Source organism: Somniosus microcephalus, chromosome 2 (genome assembly GCF_052327205.1).
Source record: "Somniosus microcephalus isolate GS21.2 chromosome 2, FLI_Smic_1.0, whole genome shotgun sequence".
Lineage (NCBI taxonomy): Eukaryota > Metazoa > Chordata > Chondrichthyes > Squaliformes > Somniosidae > Somniosus > Somniosus microcephalus.
In genome coordinates this window covers 79,994,501-80,014,629 of record NC_140988.1, presented here as the reverse complement: position 1 = coordinate 80,014,629, position 20,129 = coordinate 79,994,501, and the positions used below count along the sequence as shown (strand labels likewise).

Sequence of the window (20,129 nt, the reverse complement as noted above, 5' to 3'; positions counted from 1 at the left end):
ATTGGATTGTAAAACCCTTATGGAATCCTCCATTACTGCCAGGTTCTTCCTGGAATTCTACTTCCTGTGTTACACAGGAAGAAAGGAACAAAGGTCAAATGACCTCACACAGGAAGATCGATCAGATGACCTTTCCAGCATACAAACTGTTAACACAATAACCACCACCAGAGGGTGCTATCTGCACACATAAAATGTTCACTGCATGTAAAAAGTCCATTGGTCCAGAACACTCCCCGTCTGGGGTCGTTAACGACTCCACATAGTCCGAACTCTACTTGTCACTGGAGTCCTCTGGTGACAAAAGAAGAACCACCTCAGAGGTGAGCCGAGAGAAGACCTTCGCTGTTCCTTCTTTGATGACTCTCAAGTCCACCTTTCTCACTCTCCCGTCCTGGCTGGGATGGGAGTTCACGATGATAGCCATAGGCCACTCATTCCTTTTTACCTGATTGTCCCTCATCAAGACAACATCTCCTTCTTTGACATCCGGCCTCTTGTCCTGCCACTTGCGTCGGCTCTGTAGTGTGTTGAGGTACTCCCTTCGCCACCTGTTCCAAAACGTGTCTGCCAGACTCTGGACTCATTTCCATTCTTCCTTGAAGAGTTCTCGTTCCCCAAACTCTCCTGGAGGACAAGGGGGAACACCTGTCTTCTGGGTCAAAAGCATGGCCGGAGTGAGGATGAGGGGCGATTCTGGGTCTGAAGATACAGGAATGAGGGGCCTTGCATTCATCACGGCGGTGACCTCAGCCATCAGTGTGGTCAAGACCTCATGTGTGAGGCACGACGATCTACCTTGGAGAAGCATGCAGTCGAGGATACGGCGGGCAATGCCGATCATACGCTCCCATGCGCTGCCCATGTGGGATGAGTGAGGTGGGTTGCATACCCAGGTGCATTTCTGCTCTTGGAGATACTTCTCCACCCTCTGAGAGCTGGAACTAGATCCATCCATCTTCAGCTCTCTGCAAGCGCCAACAAAGTTTGTGCCGCAATCTGAGCGTATTTGCTTTGCCGGGCCTCTGATTGAGAAAAACCTTCTCAGAGCGTTTATGAAGCTGGAGGCGCTCATTGTTTCTATGACTTCGATGTGCACAGCTCTTGTGGACATACATGAGAACATCACCGCCCACCTTTTGCTATTGGCGTGCCCTCCTCTAGTGCGGCGTGAGACCACGTCCCATGGTCCGAAGACATCTACGCCTACGTAGGTGAAAGGTGGTGCTACTTGTAGCCACTCGGCTGGCAGTTCTGCCATCTGTTGGTGCTCCGTCTTCCCACGGAGTTTCTTGCAGGTGACACATTTGAAAAGCGTGCCGCTGATACATCTCTTAGCTCCAACCAACCAGAGGCCGTCTGCTCTGATGGCACCTTCGGTGAAATGTCTGCCCTGGTGCTTCACGGCCTCATGATGGTAACACACAAGCAGAATGGCCATATGATGACGACCTGGAATGAGGATGGGGTTGGTTGCATTCGTTCCTAGTTGAGACTGCAATATGCGTCCCCCAACTCTGAGAAGGCCGTCGGTGTCGACGATGGGATGCAGCTTCCGTAGACTGCTGTGACGGGGTAGGTTGTGTTCTGCTGCTATGCACTTCAACTCTTCTGAATAACACTCGTGTTGGACACTCTTTATCACAAGGATTGTGGCTCTCTTGAGCTCCTCTTCAGAGGGACTCTTCCGACAGATGTGCCACCCATGGCAGTTGCTCCCTTGCGTAGGCTGGGAGAAGGTATGAGCTATATGGGTTAGGCGTGCTATCGTCTTTATGAGAGTGTTCCATTTGGAGAAACGCTCAAAGCATTTGGTGCTCATCAGGTCCTTACAGATTTGAGTAACGTTCGCTGTTACTTGTGGGCGTATCTCGCAGTCAGAAACAGGGTTGAGTAGGTCGAATGACTCGTTGATTTTGGAGAAGTGTGGGAACGGATCCTGAAGAAAAGCAGGTCGTGACAGCCAAGTCGTGCTACTGAGTAGGGACGCTGTTACAGATCTAGACCCATGGTCAGCTGGGTTCAGGTCTGTAGGGACGTACTTCCACTGGTCGGGGGACGTGGACTGTCGAATACGTTGGACTCTATTGTTCACATATACGTAGAACCGTCAACTTTGGTTATGGATGTATCCTAGCACCACTTTGCTGTCTATATAATATGTGATGCTGTCGAACTTCAGATCAATCTCGTCTTCTATGAACTCTGCAATCTCAACTGCTAATACTGCTGCGCACAGTTCCAATCTGGGTATGGTGAGGTCTGGCTGGGGGGCCAACTTGGCCTTACGAAAGATGAAGCCGATTTTGCTTTGTCCATCTTGAGTGGTGACCTTCAGATAAGCCACACTTGCAATGGCCTTAGCGGATGCGTCTGCAAAGACACAAAGCTCTTTGAATTGGACATTTAAGGGAGAGAAAGACGAATAGCAGCGAGGTATTCGGATCTCCTTTAAGTCTTGGAGTGAGTCTCTCCATCTGTCCCACTCTGCTTCCATCTCTTCAGGGAGAGGTGAATCCCACTCTTCAGCGCATGTGGAGAGTTCCCTGAGGAGCAGCCTGCCTTGTATGGTGACAGGGGCTAAGAAGCCGAGAGGGTCGTATAGGCTGTTGACTGTAGAGAGCACTCCTCTACGTGTGAAGGGTTTCTTGGCGTCTAGGACTTGGAATGTGAACGTGTCTGTTGCTATGTTCCACGACACCCCTAGGCTACGCTGTAGGGGGAGGTCATCAGTGAAGAGGTCTAGGTCCTTGACGTCCTTAGCACGATCTTCAGGGGGGAATGCCTCCATCACTGCTGGTCTGTTAGAGGCTATCTTATGCAGCCTGAGGTTGGATAGTGCAAGTAGTTCCTGGGCTTGTCCGAGGGTACCGATGGCCTCTGCTTCGGTCGGGAATGACTTCAGTGCGTCGTCGACATAGAACTCTCGTTCGATGAACCCTCTCACATCACTGCCAAAGTCGTCGTCTTACTTGGCAGCCCTCCTTAGTCCGTATATGGCGACAGCAGGGGATGGGCTATTCCCAAAGACATGGACACGCATTCTGTAGTCCACAATGTCTCTATTGGGGTCATTGTCCCGATACCACAGGAAGCGGAGGAAGTCTCTGTGGTCTTCTCTCACCACGAAGCAATGAAACATGTGCTGGATTTCGGCAGTGATGGCGACGGGCTCTTTCCTGAAACTCATGAGCACTCCCAAGAGGCTGTTGTTAAGATCGGGCCCTGTGAGGAGTACGTCGTTGAGAGAGATGCCCTGATATGGTGCACTGGAGTCAAACACCACGCGGATCTGTTCCGGCTTTTTGGGGTGATAGACTCCGAAGGAAGGGAGGTACCAACACTCTTGGCCTTCCTGGAGTGGAGGAGCTATCTCTGCATGATCGTTGACAAGCATTTTCTTGACAAATTCTAGTAAGTGTGCTTTCATCTCTGGCTTCTTCTCTAGTGTGCGACGGAGTGAGTTAAGACGATTATAGGCATACGCCCTGTTGTTCGGCAGCCATCGTCTGGGGTTCCGGAAGGGTAAGGGTGCAACCCAGCTGTTAGAGCTGTCACGAGAGACCTCATTGTCCATAATCTGGAGGAACCTCATGTCATCGATCGATGGAGCAAGTTTGTTGTCGTTGGCGGTGCGGCAGAAGACTGACTGACCCGGGTTCTCTCCAGTGAGCATCATCTGTGTGCTGTCTGCGGAGATCAGCGCTGGGGTTTTCTGAGGCTGAACCGTATGACTGAACTTCTCTGTCACTCGGATCTGACTACTGCATGGGGTAAGGTAGCTTGGACGACCATTCTCCAAGATGGAAGTCTTGAGTGTGCTCACCTGAGATGGCTTGTGAGCGCCCTTGAGGCACACATCTCCAACAACGACCCAGCCGAGGTCTAGCCTTTGGGCGAAAGGGGCGTCATGTGGACCGTTGATCTGCTCCCTTATCTTATGTACCCTCAGGATGTCTCTTCCCAACAACAGAAGTATGCTTGCATCTGGATCAAGAGGTGGGATCTCGTCTGCAATGCGTCTCAGATGACGGTGATGACGAGCTGCATTCGGAGTGGGAATTTCAGAACGGTTGTCGGGGACATGATTACATTCGATGAGTGTAGGAAGTGGGAGACTAATCTTCCCGTCGGCTGACTCAACAACGTAACCGCAGGCCCTCCTGCCGGCTGTTTCTGAAAGTCCAGCACACGTCTTCAGCGTGTAAGGCGACGGACTTCCTTTGACCTTGAAGATGTTGAAGAACTCGGATCTTGCTAGAAAACGATTGCTTTGTTCATCTAGTATGGCATACATCTTTGCAGATTCCTGGTGACATCCTGCAGGGTACACATTAACGAGGCATATCTTGGAGCACGCTCTTGCGCTCACTCCTTCTCCACACACCTCGGTGCACCTGGATGTAATCTCCATACCAGCAGCTCCCTCTCTCTCCCCGCCGTGCTCTGATGCGGGAGGAGGCGTCTCTGACTTCCAAGGAGCTGGGCCTGGGTGTAGTGCTGAAACGTGCCGATCACTTTCACATTCAGTGCACTTTGCATCCACCTTGCAGTTCTTGGCGAGATGGCTCGTGGACGAGCAGCACCTGAAACATACAGAGTTCTCTTTAAGATATTGTTTCCGATCTTCCAGGGACATCTCCCTGAAGCCTCTGCACTTCTTTAAAGGATGGGGCTTGTTGTGGATAGGGCATTGTTTGCTCATATCCTCAGGTTTCTTCTGAATCTTTGTGTGCTCAGTTGAGGACACTTGCATTCTGTGGACAGATATTGGTGCCTTTCCATGTCTGTCGAACTTGTCTCTTCTGGCAAGTGCTGGGTGGGAGGAGAAGAAGTTGAAGCTGGGGTCGTTCCTGGCTTTGGCTTCTTTACGGATGAATTTAACGAACGCAGAGAATGGTGGGAACGCCACGTTGTGCTTTAGCTTGAACTTTGATCCAAACGTTATCCACTTCTCCTGCAGGTTAAATGGAAGCTTCTCAATGATGGGACTTACCCCTCTGGAAGTGTCTAAGTACGATAGACCGGGTAGGTAGCCGTCCTGCTTTGCGGCTTCGAGTTCCGACAGCAGATCTCCAAGGTCGCGGAGCTTCTGGGGTTCCTTACTCGTCAACCTCGGAAAGTTCTCCAACCTGTCAAAGAGAGCCCTTTCAATGGCTTCGGGCGAGCCGTAGCTTTCTTCCAGCCTTGCCCAAGCCTTCTTCAACCCCTCTGGCAGCTGTCCCACATTGGCCGCTTTTATCCTGCAGGCCTGTCCGGCGGACTCTGGGCCGAGCCATTTGATAAGGAGGCCGAGCTCTTCTCCTGCCGACAGGTCTAAGCCCGATATGGCATCGTGGAAGCAGGACTTCCAAGCCCGATAATTCTCCGGCCTGTCATCAAACTTGATTAACCCTGAAGTCACCAGCTGGGTGCGTGCAAGGTATTTGGCAAGGTCGTAGGTGCTGGGACCTGTGCCAGGGTTGCCTTGGCTGGGGGCTCTGTTGGGGGTCTCAAGGAACCGAGAGGGGATTTGCCTCTGACTTTCTCTGTTTGGCGTCCTATTCCTTTGCACCGTGTCTTCCGTTCTGCTGGGGAAGACTCTGCGGCTTGAGGCACGCCGTCTGCTTTGACCTTGGTTGGCAACTTGTGGCATGTTATATGGAGTGCTTGCGTCTGTAGAGATGTGCGGGCCTCCATCCCTTTCTCCTGTGAACTGTATGTCGGCATGGTCGCTCATGTTATCTATGGTGCGCTGTCGTGGACTCTGTCACGGAACGGGAATTAAAGGTTTGTAAGCTGTCTCGGGAACAGCTCCCTCCAAAATTGCCTCGAATACTTGTGTCTCGGCTAATGCAGCATCTATCTCTTTTTGTTGCTGCAGAGCGTCTAATGTGGCTTGGAGACGGGCCTGTTCAGCCTGGCGTTCCACTTGGTGACGGGCCTGTTCAGCTTGTCGTTCAACCTGGTGACTGGCCAGGTCAGCTTGGTGTCGGGCCTGTTTGGCTTGGGATCGGGCCTGTTCGGCTTGGGATCGGGCCTGTTCGGCTTGTGATTCAGCTTGGAGACGGGCCTGTTCGGCTTGGGATTGGGCCTGTTCGGCTTGTGATTCAGCTTGGAGACGGGCCTGTCTTACTTTTATTTCTATTTCACTGTCCGCATGCACAGCTCTGGCTTGAGCTGCTACTAGCTTAGCCCGTGCTTTGGCGATGGCTATGCTTACTCTAGAACCACCCGATGACCGTGAACCAACTTGCGATCTGTAGTAACCGGAGCTTATAGACCGATTGTCACGTTCTACAGTTTCGTCTGCCTGTTTAAGGTCTTCTACTTGCTGCAAAGCATTTTCGTTATTATCTTCTGACATGTTGATGTGAGGTAGATGTGCTCTACGAGGTTAAGGCTTACACTGGGTTCCTCCTGCTCCGCTCTTCACAGCTAGCCGTATTGCTATCTTTTCACTGTAATGGCCGCGCTAGACGTGCTCCTATCTAGTTATCCAGCAAGTTAAACACTTATTCAAAAATAATTATTCGTGAAGCCGGTTGCTGTTTTGAAGCTTTACTTGAACAAATTTGTGAAACTGCAAACAAAGATAAAGTATGTTTTGTACATAAACTGAGTACTATACATTCGATATTACATAAGATATAACATATTTACAACAGTAGAATAGACTAATTGTATAACTAACTAACATTTGGACTAACTTCTATAACTATCAAATATTAACCTTTTATAAACATAGTATTATCAAAATATTACTCTGACAACGTTGCTATTATGCTAAGGAACAAAGATACTCAGATATTGCGCTTGGCCTAACATATGAAATCAGATTACATTGGATTGTAAAACCCTTATGGAATCCTCCATTACTGCCAGGTTCTTCCTAGAATTCTACTTCCTGTGTTACACAGGAAGAAAGGAACAAAGGTCAAATGACCTCACACAGGAAGAAAGATCAGATGACCTTTCCAGCATACAAACTGTTAACACAATAACCACCACCAGAGGGTGCTATCTGCACACATAAAATGTTCACTACATGTAAAAAGTCCATTGGTCCAGAACATCCCATCTATCTTCTTGAATGGTTGGAGTTTTCATCTCAGACAACAAATACTGAATATAAGCTAGAGATGATATGGTAAATGGTAGACAATAATTATGAAAGCTTCAGAATGGGGCAGTAACAGGTGTAAAAAGGGAATGGGCTAGAGATTGTAAGTGTAAATCCATCCATATAAATGAACAATAGTACCAGTGACACACCTATCTCAAATATAGGTAAAGGTATACAGCCAAATCACCACTTCTACTGCACAAGTTCCGCATTGCATCTGTAGTGGGATGAGATGGTTTTAATTATTCACAACACAGCATACAGTACAAAGTAAAATGTTTCCTTAGTGTGGGTAATCAGCAAGGTGAAGTACCAAACTATTCACTAAGCATATGGTATTGCTAAAACAAGCTGATTCGATGGCAGTTGATAGTGAGACCCATACTGTTGCACTATAAACTGAACAGAGCTGTCATACTGTGAATAGAGTATCTCCTGGATAACTGGTGGCATCGAGAAAGAACACTGTTGTTCATGCTGGTGTAGCTCTCCTGAAATTGTGGCTAAGCCACATTGCTGCAGCAATGCAGCAAGAGCTCTGAATTATGCCTCACTCACAGTATATCTGATCTGAGTGTGCTTAATTTCCGACACTGGATGACAACAGAAAAAATGCTAATACAATAGCAAAATACTGTGGATGCTGAAAAATTTAAATAACAACAGAAAATGCTGGAAACACTCAGCAGGTCAGGCAGCATCCGTGGAGAGAGAAACAGAGTTAACATATCAGGTCTGTGACCCTTCGTCAGAACTGGCTAAAATGCTAACTGTTTTCCCGTGTTTCTGCACCATCACTATAGTAAGATGTATCTGCGGTTCCCCATACAATGCATTCCAAGTAGAGACTGTTTGCTTCTTTACAAGGAGTCAACCTGAGATGCTCTTGCACACCTCTTAGTTGCTGGTAATAGAGTCCCATTGACAGAAGCTTCAGCATAAGTTGCCTGCCATCAACTTGGATTGGTACAGGTGCCGGGAAAAGAGAGAACACATATTTTTGATGTATATAGTTATTTCTTAAGAGATAAGCAAAGAGAAATGCATCTTAGCACAACTGTTTGATCATGAAATGAAGCCAAGTATCAACATAAACCCTCGTGTTTAAATAAACACAAACTTCAGTTATTTATTACCGTCGTGCATTTGGGCTTTTAAAAAATTGTATTTTTCATTTTAATTTCCAGTCGTCCATGGTAATGCAGACTGTAGAGCAGAAGCTCTGAACAAAGTACAGGAAACTCTTTTTTATCCGGCACCGACGGCACCGGCGTGGTGCCGATTGATCAAAAAGTCCGGATTACAGAGAGGTATACTTACTAAGATACGAGAGCCCCATACACGGCCACAGATCCAGGCGTCCCTGTAGCATGGCAACAGGTGCAGGAACCCCGGTTACACGGCCACAGATCCAGGCGTCCCTGTTGCATGGCAACAGGTGCATGAACCCCGGTTACACGGCCACAGATCCAGGAACCCCGGTTACACGGCCGCTAATATGAAGTAAAACTTACCTGAACCTACTCCTGAATTTTGCCGGTTAAGAGAGATTTCTGGTTATTTAGGTGCCGGTAAAAAGAGAGTTTCCTGCATTAGAATGTTCAAAGGTCAAATGTAACAGTGTGGTTCTGTCAGTTTGGTCTTTCCTTTCAGCCTGATCCAGAATCAAAAGTGGCTATTCTCTACACAAACACACATGGTACACTAGCTGCCATTTCTTTAAGGTCTAAAATCAGGTGACATTAAGATTTATTAAGTGTCCCATTCTAAATTATTCTTACTGTGCATTTTCATTAATAAAACAACCCACTTACCTGGTAAAGATCAGATAAGCTGCTGCTGCCAGAGTCACTGGTGATGCTACATCCTGAATGACTGGAGGAAACGTGAGTCACCTGTGGATGGAGGCTATCAGTGAGATGTAATTTGGTGAAATCTGCAGGAAGCTGTACAGGGGAAAAGGATAAAGAAACATAAAAGTGAGAGACTGAAACTTATTCAAGTTATGCATTTCTCGTAAAATACTTTCTATTATGCGAAGTGTACCAATATGGAGAGCAACAAAATTCCATGTGCAAATTTTATATATATTTAGAATTTTTGAAACGTTTAGCCAAAAATTCAAATAGATGATGCAAGTTTAAATATCCGAACAAAACTGCCATTCTAATTCAGATATAAATTTAACATTTTTAAGACATCATGGAGGAAAAATTCAGTTGATTGCGCCTCCCGTTAGCGCCTTAAGAGGGCGCCAATTGGGGCGCAAAGCAACTGGAGGCCGGGCGCGGCGATGTTTGTGCCGCTAGCGAAATTAACTAGACATTTTGCGGCGGCGCTAAACACTGCCACCACGATCTCCTGCGCCGGCAGATTGTGATGTCAGTCGAGTGTGCAACGCCCCGGACCGGATATTGAGTGGCGCCCCCTGCCTTAGCGCCTGCCGCTAGCAATGACAAGTTGAGGGGAGCGTTATGCTGTCAGAAAGGGACTCGGGGAGCGCTATTTAAAGGCGACTGCTTCCTGCCTTTTTTTGTCGGCGACATTTTTGCACCACGCATTCTGAGAGAGAGAGAGACTTCTGGAGAGATTCAACGCTGTGTGAAGGAGTTTTGAGTACTGAGCAGCACTTTGCAGATTTATTTTGATTTGCCCTTCCTTGCTTCGCCAGCACTCTGAGGTAGCGCCTCACTCCTCGGCCTTTGCGCCTTAAGACAGGTGTGAAGCGCCCGATTTAGCGCTCCAATCACCTCCAGGGGCGATAAAAGCCAAGTTTGCTGTCGGAGGCGATAATTAGCGGCAGGCGCTAAACTTTGCGCACGGTCAATAACGGCGCCCCAAATGGGGCGATACCGAATTTTTCCCCCCATCACTCTTTTCTTGCTCTCACTTGAAATGAGTAAAACTGCTGGTTCTAAACGAGAACCAGAATGGAACCAATGAAATAGAAAGACCAAACACGCCATCAACTATACCGCAGTAAAAGTCATCTATCAAAGTATGATCAAAGTTACCTATCAAACCACGGCTTATTTGAAAAACTGACAAGAGCAGTTAACAACATTCAAGTCAAATGAGAAAATGAATGGAAATCAAGGGCTATGGGAATAATGCGGCAAGTTGGAGCCGAGGTAAAGATCAGCCATTATCTTATGAAATGGCTTGAAGGGCCAAAAGGCCTACTCCTGCTCCCATTTCTTATAAAGCCGTGAAACATATACTGTCCAATAAGGCACAAATTGTGTTCATACTACTAATGAAAAGGGAAAAAAAAGCTACTTCAGAAATGGTAAATTTGACAGATTCTCCATTGTATTTTTATGCAGGCTAATTATATCTAAAACAAAATCCCTAAAATAACAATTTCATTTCCATATTAAAATATTCAAGACCACATTTTATATTCAGCTGAGCTATTCAGCCTGCTAAATCTACACGAGGGGTAGTTTTTCAATTTTGAACAGCAACAAGTGCAAGAAGATCAAAGACCTTTTTGTCAAGAGATTGAGACCATCTGTTCAACTGCCTTCTGCTGCTTTCTCCCTTCACATTGTCCACCAAGCCAAACCTCTCCATAGGCCACACCTTCCCTAGCCCTGATCCTGGAGGAAGTTTCTCTCCTTCCTCCCCTCATAGCTTCTCCGAGCTACTCTTGTCCATGAGACCCACGTCCTGTTCCCTTGAACCCATTCCCACTAAACCGCTAATCACCCAACTTCCCTCCCTGACCCCGCATGCTGACATTGTAAATGGTTCCTTCGCCTCAGTACTGTCCACCTCCCTTTCGAAACAGCCACCATCCATCCCCTCCTCAAAATTCCAAGTCTTGGGCCCTCTGTCCCTACAAACTACCACCCCATCTACAACCTCCCTTTCCTCTTCAGAGGCCTTGAACGTATTGACACCTCCCAAATCCAAGCCCATCTTTCCTGCAATTCCATGTTTGAATTTCTCCAATTAGGTTTCGCCCCTGCCACAGCACTAAAGCCTCTCCTCCATTGTCTAGATCAGTGGGACTGCCCTTGCTTGGTTCCACTGTGACTAATCAAATTGTAGCCAGAGCATCTCCAGCAATGACTTCTCTTTCCACTCCCGCACCGTTACCTCTAAGGTCCCCCAAGCATACATTCATGGCCCTCCCCTCTTCCTCATCTGCTTGGTGCCTCTTCTCTTCCTCATCTACTTGGTGCCTCTTGGCGACATCATCCAAAGACATATAGGCAGCTTCCACATGTACGCTGATGACACCCAGTTCTATTTCTCCACCAACTCTCTCGACCACTCCACTCCCTCTGTGCTATCAGATTGCTTGTCCAACATACGCTTTTGGATTTGCTGCAATTTTATCCAGTTCAACATTGGGAAGACCAAAGCAATTATCTTCAGCCCCTGCCATAAACTCCATACCCTTACCACCTATCCCATCCCCAACCCGTCAAACTGTTCACAACTTCGGAGTCCTATTAAACTCAGAGATGAACTTCTGAACCCTATCATCGCCATTACAAAGACTGTTTACTTCCGCACCCATAACATCGCTCAGCTCCGTATCTGCTTCAGCCCATCTGCTATTGAAACATTTGTCCATGCCATTGTCACCTCCAGAGTTAACTATTCCAATACTCTCCTGGCCAGTCTCCCATCCTCCATCCTCCGTAAACTTCAGCTCATCCAAAACTTTGCTGCCCATATTCCATCCTGCTCACTCATCACTCCTGTCCTTTCTGACCTACATTGGCTCCCGCTCCCAGTCCTCCAACTCCAATTTAAAATTCTTATCCTCATTAAATCCCTTCATGGCCTCGCCCCTCCCCATCACTATTGCTGCAACCTCCTCCAGCCCTAAAGCCACACCCCCTCCAAGAACAATCTGTTCTTCCAGCTATTGCCTTTGGAGCATCCTTCACTCCCTTCATCTCACCATTGGCCACTTTGGCCAAATGCTCTTGAATTCGCTTCATAAACCCTTCTGTTCCTCCACCTCCTTCTCCTCTTTTAAGACCCTCCTTAAAACCAACTTCTTTGACCAAGTTTTTGGTAACCTATCCTAGTACCACCTTTGGCTTGGCATCTATTTATGTCCACTGTTGTATGAAGCACCTTGGGTCATTTTTCGACATTAAAGGCACTATATAAATGTGAACTGTTGTTGCTGATTGTTATTCCTCTACGAAGTTATATATTTCAAAGTTACCAGCTACAGATGAGGGAGCAAAGAGAAACCAGTGTAGTGTCACGTATGCTACCAAGTCATATGCCCAATCCTGCTGCAGCCAAACAGCAGATGATGGAAGTTGACAATCGGGCCCTCCCCACCTCACCTTCCCGATTGCTCAGTTCTTAAAGGCAAAGTACAACTGAGAACCGAGTCATACAAACCAGATGGTCAAATTTATTTCCAGTTTTGTGCTGAGTATCAGGAGAAACAACACAATTGGTCTCAGCACCCTAGAGTTAGGGAGAGGAAAAAAATACAGCTGTGCTTTTGCTCCTAATCACTATCCAGTGACCCCAGATGAAAAGTGCATTGGGTTGGGATAATCTGTGAAGTCCACCATGGGTCTAACAAATCAATACTCATTGTCTAGACATAAACATTTAGATAATTTACAGTCAGCCGTGGCTCAGTGAGTAACACTCTCACCTCTGAGTCCACGGACATGAGCACAAAATTTACGCTGGCACTCCAGTGTAGTACTGAGAGAGTGCTGCACTGTCGGAGGTGCCGTCTTTCGGATGACATGTTAAACTGAGGCCTTGTCTGTCCTCTCAGGTGGGCGCCAAAGATCCCATGGCACCATTGCAAAAAGAATAGGGGGAGTTCTCCCCCGTGTCCGTGCCAATATTTATCTCTCAACCAACACCACTAAAAACAGATAATCTGGTCATTGTCACATTGCTGTTTGTGGGACCTTGCTGTGCACAAATTGACTACTGCATTTCCGACATTACAACAGTGACTCCACTTCAAAAGTACTTCATTGGTAGTAAAGCGCTTTGAGATGTTCTGAGGTCATGAAAGGCGCTATTATAAATGCATGTCTTTCTTTCTTTTAAAATGGCAACTTGGGCAAAGTGCCCAGATCCAACATAGGTTTGTACCATTGGGAGAAGAGGAAATAGTTTAACTTGTATTATATTGGCAAAGTAATACAGCCTTGGTATCCCCATGATTATACTGCATTTAAGGGTGAACCAGACCTAAAAATTGATCTCCAAAGCATAGCATACCAGTCATTTTAAATATTTCACATTTTTCATGAAACTAGTGAGTTATGTTGGGGTTATCAATGTCTCAATGGACATTTTTCATGTGTCACATTTGAGAGCGAGTCTTAAGGGTTTATTCAGCCATGAAAAGCCACAGCAGAGCCCGATCCTGCCTTCATTGCATGCTTTCTAGAAGGGGTTGCTGAACAATCAAGCAGCAATTCTTTCTCTTCCGTAGCCAAAAGGCACTGGGTCAACAAGGCCATTCCAGCTGAGATCAGCTAACTAAGCAATACAAGGGATTGAACCTTGCACAACCAGCAGCATCATAAGCAATGCATTTTACCTTTAAAGGAACCCCTTAATTTAGCCAGTTGGAAATGGTGCCAGCATAAACAAGACCCACTTCCGAGCTAGGGGTTGTTTTCATACCAGCATACTCTCTTGGGTACAAAATACTGTGCCCAACAGATTGGTGCTGTTGGATATCAATGTGACCTCGTCTTTAGAGTGACACTACTGAATTAAACTTAGGATTTGCTTTGAAATTTCAGTACTTGCGCTTTTAACACATCAATTTAGGAAGAAATATTTTAAAAGTAAAAAAGAAACAAAATTATATGCTGTCACGAATTAGCATTCTCTCATCTTGAAAAATAAACTGCTGTGCAGTCCACTGCCATAACCCCCCAAAAACATTTGACATTTTTCTAATGATATCTTTAAAGCTCAGAAGTTTGTCTTCCACCTGCTTCAAACATTGGCAGTCAGCCAAGCAGCTCTGAAACTCTGGAAAAAATCCACAATGGAAGCCAGTGCGCACAATTTTTTTTTACAAAAAGAGATACAATGCAGTAAAAAAATTACTTTCTTTACAGACCGATAAAGATAGCATCAATTAAGATCAGTCAGCGATTCTATTTTCCCACTATGACTTCATTAAATATTCAGTGCTTTAATAAAGCATGCTCAAAGAAATTCCTACCATTGTAAAAAAGCTTATGAAAAGGTTGTGTCTCATTTCTATGCACAGCTGGGGAACAACCTACATCAAAGGATTAGCACATTGCAAATGAATATGCAACTTGCACCACGAAGCACAACAAAATCTAGGAAATGCTTATGCTACAGCATAAAAGAAAATTGAGGAAACCCTATTAATAAACCTTTTCACTTGAAAGAAACAGTGGCTACAAAATATTTTTTGTGATTGTCCTTATCAAGGTGAGGAATGGTATTACATGAGATTGAAACATTTTGTGCTTTACAGTGACACCATTACACACTCGAAACTAGGTATAGCATTAGGTAAATTTTGGGTTACGAATCTCTCCACTTACCCCTCCCCCTTCTTTTCCCAAACAACAGTTATTTTGTCAGTATGCCCAATTTAGACTAAAGAGCATTCCCCAACTGCAATAGCATGAATTTTCTATTTTCTCTCTCGTATCAGCCACAGTTGCTTAATGGTTTCTGTGAGAAGAGTTGCCAAAATGGTGTTGATTGTGCTGAGTTTGAAGACACTTTTCTGTGGAGAACTCTCATCCACTGGGTTTTGTGCTGTACAGAACTGGAAGCTATCAGGCTTCATTTCGCTTAGGAGTCTTAACAGGTCTCACATAAGGGGGAATTCCATTCCATCTGTCTGGGCTGGATTTAAACCCAATTCACAGAGGTGTTATAACTTATTCATCACTAGCTGGGGGGGCCCGGCATTGCCAGGGCAGTTTAGAGGGCCGCGCGGTTGACGGCCAGCCTCTGCCGCTCCCCCGCTCTGTGTCTCGGGCCGCGCGGTTGACGGCCGGCCGCTGCCGCTCCCCCGCTCTGTGTCTCGGGCGGCGCGGTTCACGGTCGCCCGCTGCCGCTCCCCCGCTCTGTGTCTCGGGCCGAGCGGTTGTGAGGCCCGGCCCAAGTGACCCCAACTCACCTCCCGCTCCGGCGGGCCGACGCAGCTGCCCCGCTCGCTGTTGAGGAAAAGCAGGGGAAAAAATCGCGGCTACGTTTCGGGAGGCTGCAGGATTAGGTCCCGCCCGTGACGCACCGATTGGTCAACCATCAGGTCACTGAACTGTAGGATTGGTCAACCATCATGTCACTCAACGCTAATGAGCGGTAGGATTGGTCAACCGCTAATGAGCGTATTTTTGAACTTTTTTTTAATACTGTCCGAACAATTTATGTCTGACCAAAAAGTAAATACGCCTATGACACTCCCCTGATCATCAGCTTTCTTTTGATATAACATGTGTAGGTACGCTCTATAACTTTTGAGTGTATAACAGACGTACGGACAGACGGACAGACAAACAGACAGACACAGACAGACAGAGACGGGCAGACACCACTATCCTTTTATTATCTATATATATAAATCGGTACTTCTGTCATTCTGTCTGTCTGTCTGTCTGTCTCTGTCTATCTGTCATCGCGTGTGCGTTGCGGGTATGCACTCGAAAGTTACAGGGCGTACCTATGCGTGCGTTACCGCCAAAGAAAGCTTACGCTTCCGAGACGGTTTTAAGCGTATTTACGTTTCGGCCGGGCTAAAATTGCGCCCGCGGTATCCCAAAAACCTTTAACATTCCGCTCATTAGCATCTCATTATCCGCTCATTAGCGACAGAGTGACCTCGAGCTCGACCAATCGTACGCCGGGTTGCTGGCGTGTGCCGCCGGGCCAATCGGTGCGCGTGTGGCCGGGCTTTATCGTTCTGAACCGAGGTGAGTCGCCGCCATCTTGATTCCAAACTTTTCCTTTCTTTTTCCCGCTTTCTGCGTCTTAAAAAAAAACGTTGCTTTTAAAACACATATTGTTTTTTAAAAAAATGATTTAGAAAGTAATTAACTTATCTAATCTCATTAATTTTCCTACCTTTCCCCGTTTTTCCAGGTAGGCCTAGAAGCCTCGGCGTCTCCTCCGCACCCACGCCCGAGCTAGGCACCTCCCGGCCCCACTCGAAGGCTGGAGGGCCGAGCCTCAGCCCAGCGCCGCTAGGGTGCGCGCGCAGCAGGAGCTGAGACGTCTCTCTCTGCCGGGGCTTGCTGAGCGTCCAGCGTTACCCTGGCAACGGGCGCAATCGGCGGTCTTCACCTCGGGGGGAGGGGGGGGCGGCCGCGACCCTCAGGGGGGGGGCCGCGACCCTCGGGGGGGGCTGCGCGCGCAGCAGGAGCAGCTGAGACGCGGCGTCTCTCTCTCTGGCTTGGTCAGCGTCACGGTTGCCCTGGCAACCGGGCCCGCCGGCCGAGAGAGACGCCGCGTCTCAGCTCCTGCTGCGCGCGCAATCGGCGGTCTTCACTCCGGGGGGGGGGGGCCGCGACCCTCGGGGGGGGCGCCCGCCGCCCTCCCTCCCCTCCGCCCTCCATCCCCCCCTCCCCTGCCCTCCCTCCCCCCCTCCGCCCTCCCTTGCCCTCCCTTCCCCCCCTCCGCCCTCCCTTGCCCTCCCTTCCCCCCCTCCTCCCTCCCTTCCTTCCCCCCTCCCCTCCCCCCGCCCTCCCTTCCCCGCCCTCCCCCCCCCTTCCTCCCCCTCCCCCCTCCCCCGCCCTCCCTTCCCCCTCCCCTCCCTCCCCCCCACCCCTCCCCTCCCTCTCTTCCCCCCAGTCGCTCTCTCTCTTCCCCCCAGTCGCTCTCTCTCTTCCCCCCAGTCGCTCTCTCTCTTCCCCCCAGTCGCTCTCTCTCTTCCCCCCAGTCGCTCTCTCTCTTCCCCCCAGTCGCTCTCTCTCTCTCTTCCAACAACAACATGCCCTCGAAAAAGCCTCGGCACCGCCGGGCACTTCAGCTAGTATATACATAAAAAAGATGCAGTCCCCTGTTCTTCATTTGAATTTGATCATGCCTGATTTGCTGCTGGCCAGAGAATAACTGTGCAAAAGGAATAACCAGCTCAGATAAGCACACTAAGACAATATACAATTTCTGCGGACACGTTCAATCAGTGTTAACATAAACTGAATTCTATATGAATTACCTAGTGTTGTTGACAATTAACACAATGTAGGTGAATCTTTATAAGCACCTAACTACATTTCCAAGAACTTCAATGCTTTTAGGGGAATTAATTTTTGATTACGAATTCTATCCCCAAGCTGATATTGTACTTTAATAATTTTGACACTGATGAGTTCCCAATTAAAGCTAACGTTTAAAATTCAAAACAGTGTATATTTAAAACCTTAGTGCTCATCTTTAATGCAGCAATTCTCAAGACGAGATCACTAAATTATGATAAAAGGGAAAAATACAAACTTTAAAAATAAATAAAAACTAGAAGGCTTCCCTCGGCATTGTTCACAGGTTGTCTGGGTCGTGCCATACAGTCACTCAGCAGATAAATGCAACACAGCAAATTTACTGAAGCAGTATCTCACTTGACTCAGGACAAGATCAAATTATTACACATCCTAATACTGAAATACTGAAAGATAAAGGCCTCATAGACATATTTGTTATAATATTTACCCAACACATCACAGAACTTCCTTAAAATGCGAGTAGCTGTTTGATCTTCAATTATCCAACCCTGCCTCCAACAGTGGTTTGGAGTAATTGCTTAAGATTTTTTCTATTCTTCCCTCCTCTCAACAACAACTTGCATTTATATAGAGCCTTTAACGTAAACAAAAATCCCACAGCACTTCTTGTAGCATAATCAGACAAAAATCTACAGAAGTCAAAGGAGGGGATATTAGGACAAGTGGCTAAAAGCTTGGTCAAAGTGGTAGGTTTTAAGGAGGGTCTTAAAGGAGGAGAGAGGTGGAGAAGCAGAGAAGTTTCGGGAGGGAATTCCAGAGCATACCGGCAGCAGAGATTTGGATGAGCCCAAGTTTATGGAGGGTAGAAGATGGGAGGCTGGCCATTCTCTCATGTATTTATCCTGCTTGCTCAGCATTATACCTTAAAAGCTGTGTCACTCCACTTTAATTGAAGCGTTGTTCAACAACTTCCCCTATAACAGGCCCGGTGGCAGTGGGAAGAGAAGGCAGCAGGACTGGGGACAGCGGAGGAGCTCTGTGACAATGAGGGCCGGGAGACAGGTAATAGCAGTTAGGAAGACAGCAAATATAAGTTAAAAGGTAAATACATTTAAAATAAGATTTACCTACAGGAAGCAGTGCAGGAAAGGAAAAAATAAACATAAAATACAATAAAACATAGCTGCAGCACCATCTGGAGGAATAGAGCTGGGAGGAGCAGCAGCAGCACCCCTAGCACTTGGACAACTCAAAACACAAATACACGGATAAACATAAATACCGTACATTTTTTAATTAACTCCCAAGCATGAGAGAAATGGCATGACACCCAGGTGTGACAGAATGACAGAAGTAGTGTGATGTGACCAATGTTAACCCGAATATTTTTTGGGTGCGCGGTCCCTTTAAGGGGCTGCGTGGCCCAAAGGTTCGCACATGCATGAAATTTCACATTTGAAAAGCCGATCCTGGGCTGTGCGGGACCGACAGAGTGAGAACGTTGGATGTGACTTTCCTGTAAGCACAGGGAGTGCCATCTATAAAATGTAATATTATAAATTAGATGTGTAGTCAATAAATTACATTTTTGTTTAAAAAAAATGTTTTGAAGAGAGTAAAAAAGGTATTAAAAATCAATGGCACACTGGAAATGTGTATTTTGGAATTTATTCAGTGTGGTTTTTGACAACCAAAATGTGCACAATTTCTGAAGTTCCTTCGTGTTTGTTTTGTTTTTCCTGGTATTTTCTATCATAGTCACCCCAAGGTGTGCACACATTTTCATGCGTTGCAAATTAAGTGTCAAAATAAATGTGGCAATCTATTTCCTGCATGAGAAAGTTTAATTAGATTTATAAAAATGCTGTAACAGGAAGTATAAAAACATTAATAATTCCACATCAAATTCACACAATTTTTGCTTTAAATATAACCCTTTTCAATTAACTATTGAAAGTAACTATAACGTGTAACTTGGGATTTGAATAGTTCACTAAAAACTATGTCCTGATTACAACTGACAATAACTCAAACCAAGTTTAATTGATCTAATGATATCAGGAAGTTATACAACAGGTTTTTACTGGAATAATGATCACACATTACCTTGACTGAATACAATTGAAGCTGTACTTCTTTTAAACACTGAAATTCCTCAAGCAACTGGGCTAAGTGAAGAAAATTTGACAACGCCAGTTTCAGTGTTCCAACCAGGCTCAACTACAAGGGAGTGCAGAAACTGTAGAAGTTTTATAAAATATGGCACTGAAACATGATGAATGAAACACTTTGTATGCATAATCTTTCCAATTGAGACTAGCTTGGAAGACTGCTGGACTTGTACTTCATGATCCAACATTGCTCAATTTGTCGAGCCACTGCAGACATGGGTGTGAATCTTTTTTTCTTTTATTCATTCTCGGGACATGGGCGTCGGTGGCAAGGCCAGCTTTTACTGCCAATCATAGTAACAACAGAAAATGCTGGAAAAACTCAGCAGGCCAGGCAACATCCGTGGAGAGAAATTAGAGTAAATGTTTCGGGTCAAAACCCTTTATCAAGACTAAAGAGGCACAGGGAATGAAATAGATTAAGAGGCCGGGCTGGGAGAGAACAAAAGAGAAGAGACATTAAGAGGTATTCAAAACGAGACGAGATGGTGATAGGACTAGTGGAGACAAAAGACGGCTCTAGATTAGGTGTGAAATGTGCTGGCAGAGTGGGAGACAGCTGCCATGTGGGAGAGAGAAAAAAAGGAAGGGGGGGGGGAAACCAAAACAAAGGTGTGGATAAAAAATATAAGTAAAAATGTAATAGGGGCCGAGGTTATGATCTGAAATTGTTGA

General features: G+C 46.6%; 1 protein-coding gene across 12 annotated transcripts in view; it reads right to left on the bottom strand.

The window, feature by feature from the left end:
• rapgef2b (Rap guanine nucleotide exchange factor 2b) overlaps positions 1 to 20,129 on the bottom strand; it is a 1,083,630-nt gene that overhangs the window by 625,321 nt on the left and 438,180 nt on the right. For all 12 annotated transcript variants that reach the window (XR_015081639.1, XM_086010726.1, XM_086010745.1 and 9 more), the window contains one exon: positions 8,920 to 9,051. Coding sequence is in view for 11 of the 12 variants with exons in the window: in XM_086010726.1 (XP_085866852.1) it covers positions 8,920 to 9,051 (132 nt within the window). In the remaining variant the exon portion in view is untranslated. The remainder of the gene's footprint in view (positions 1 to 8,919; positions 9,052 to 20,129) is intronic.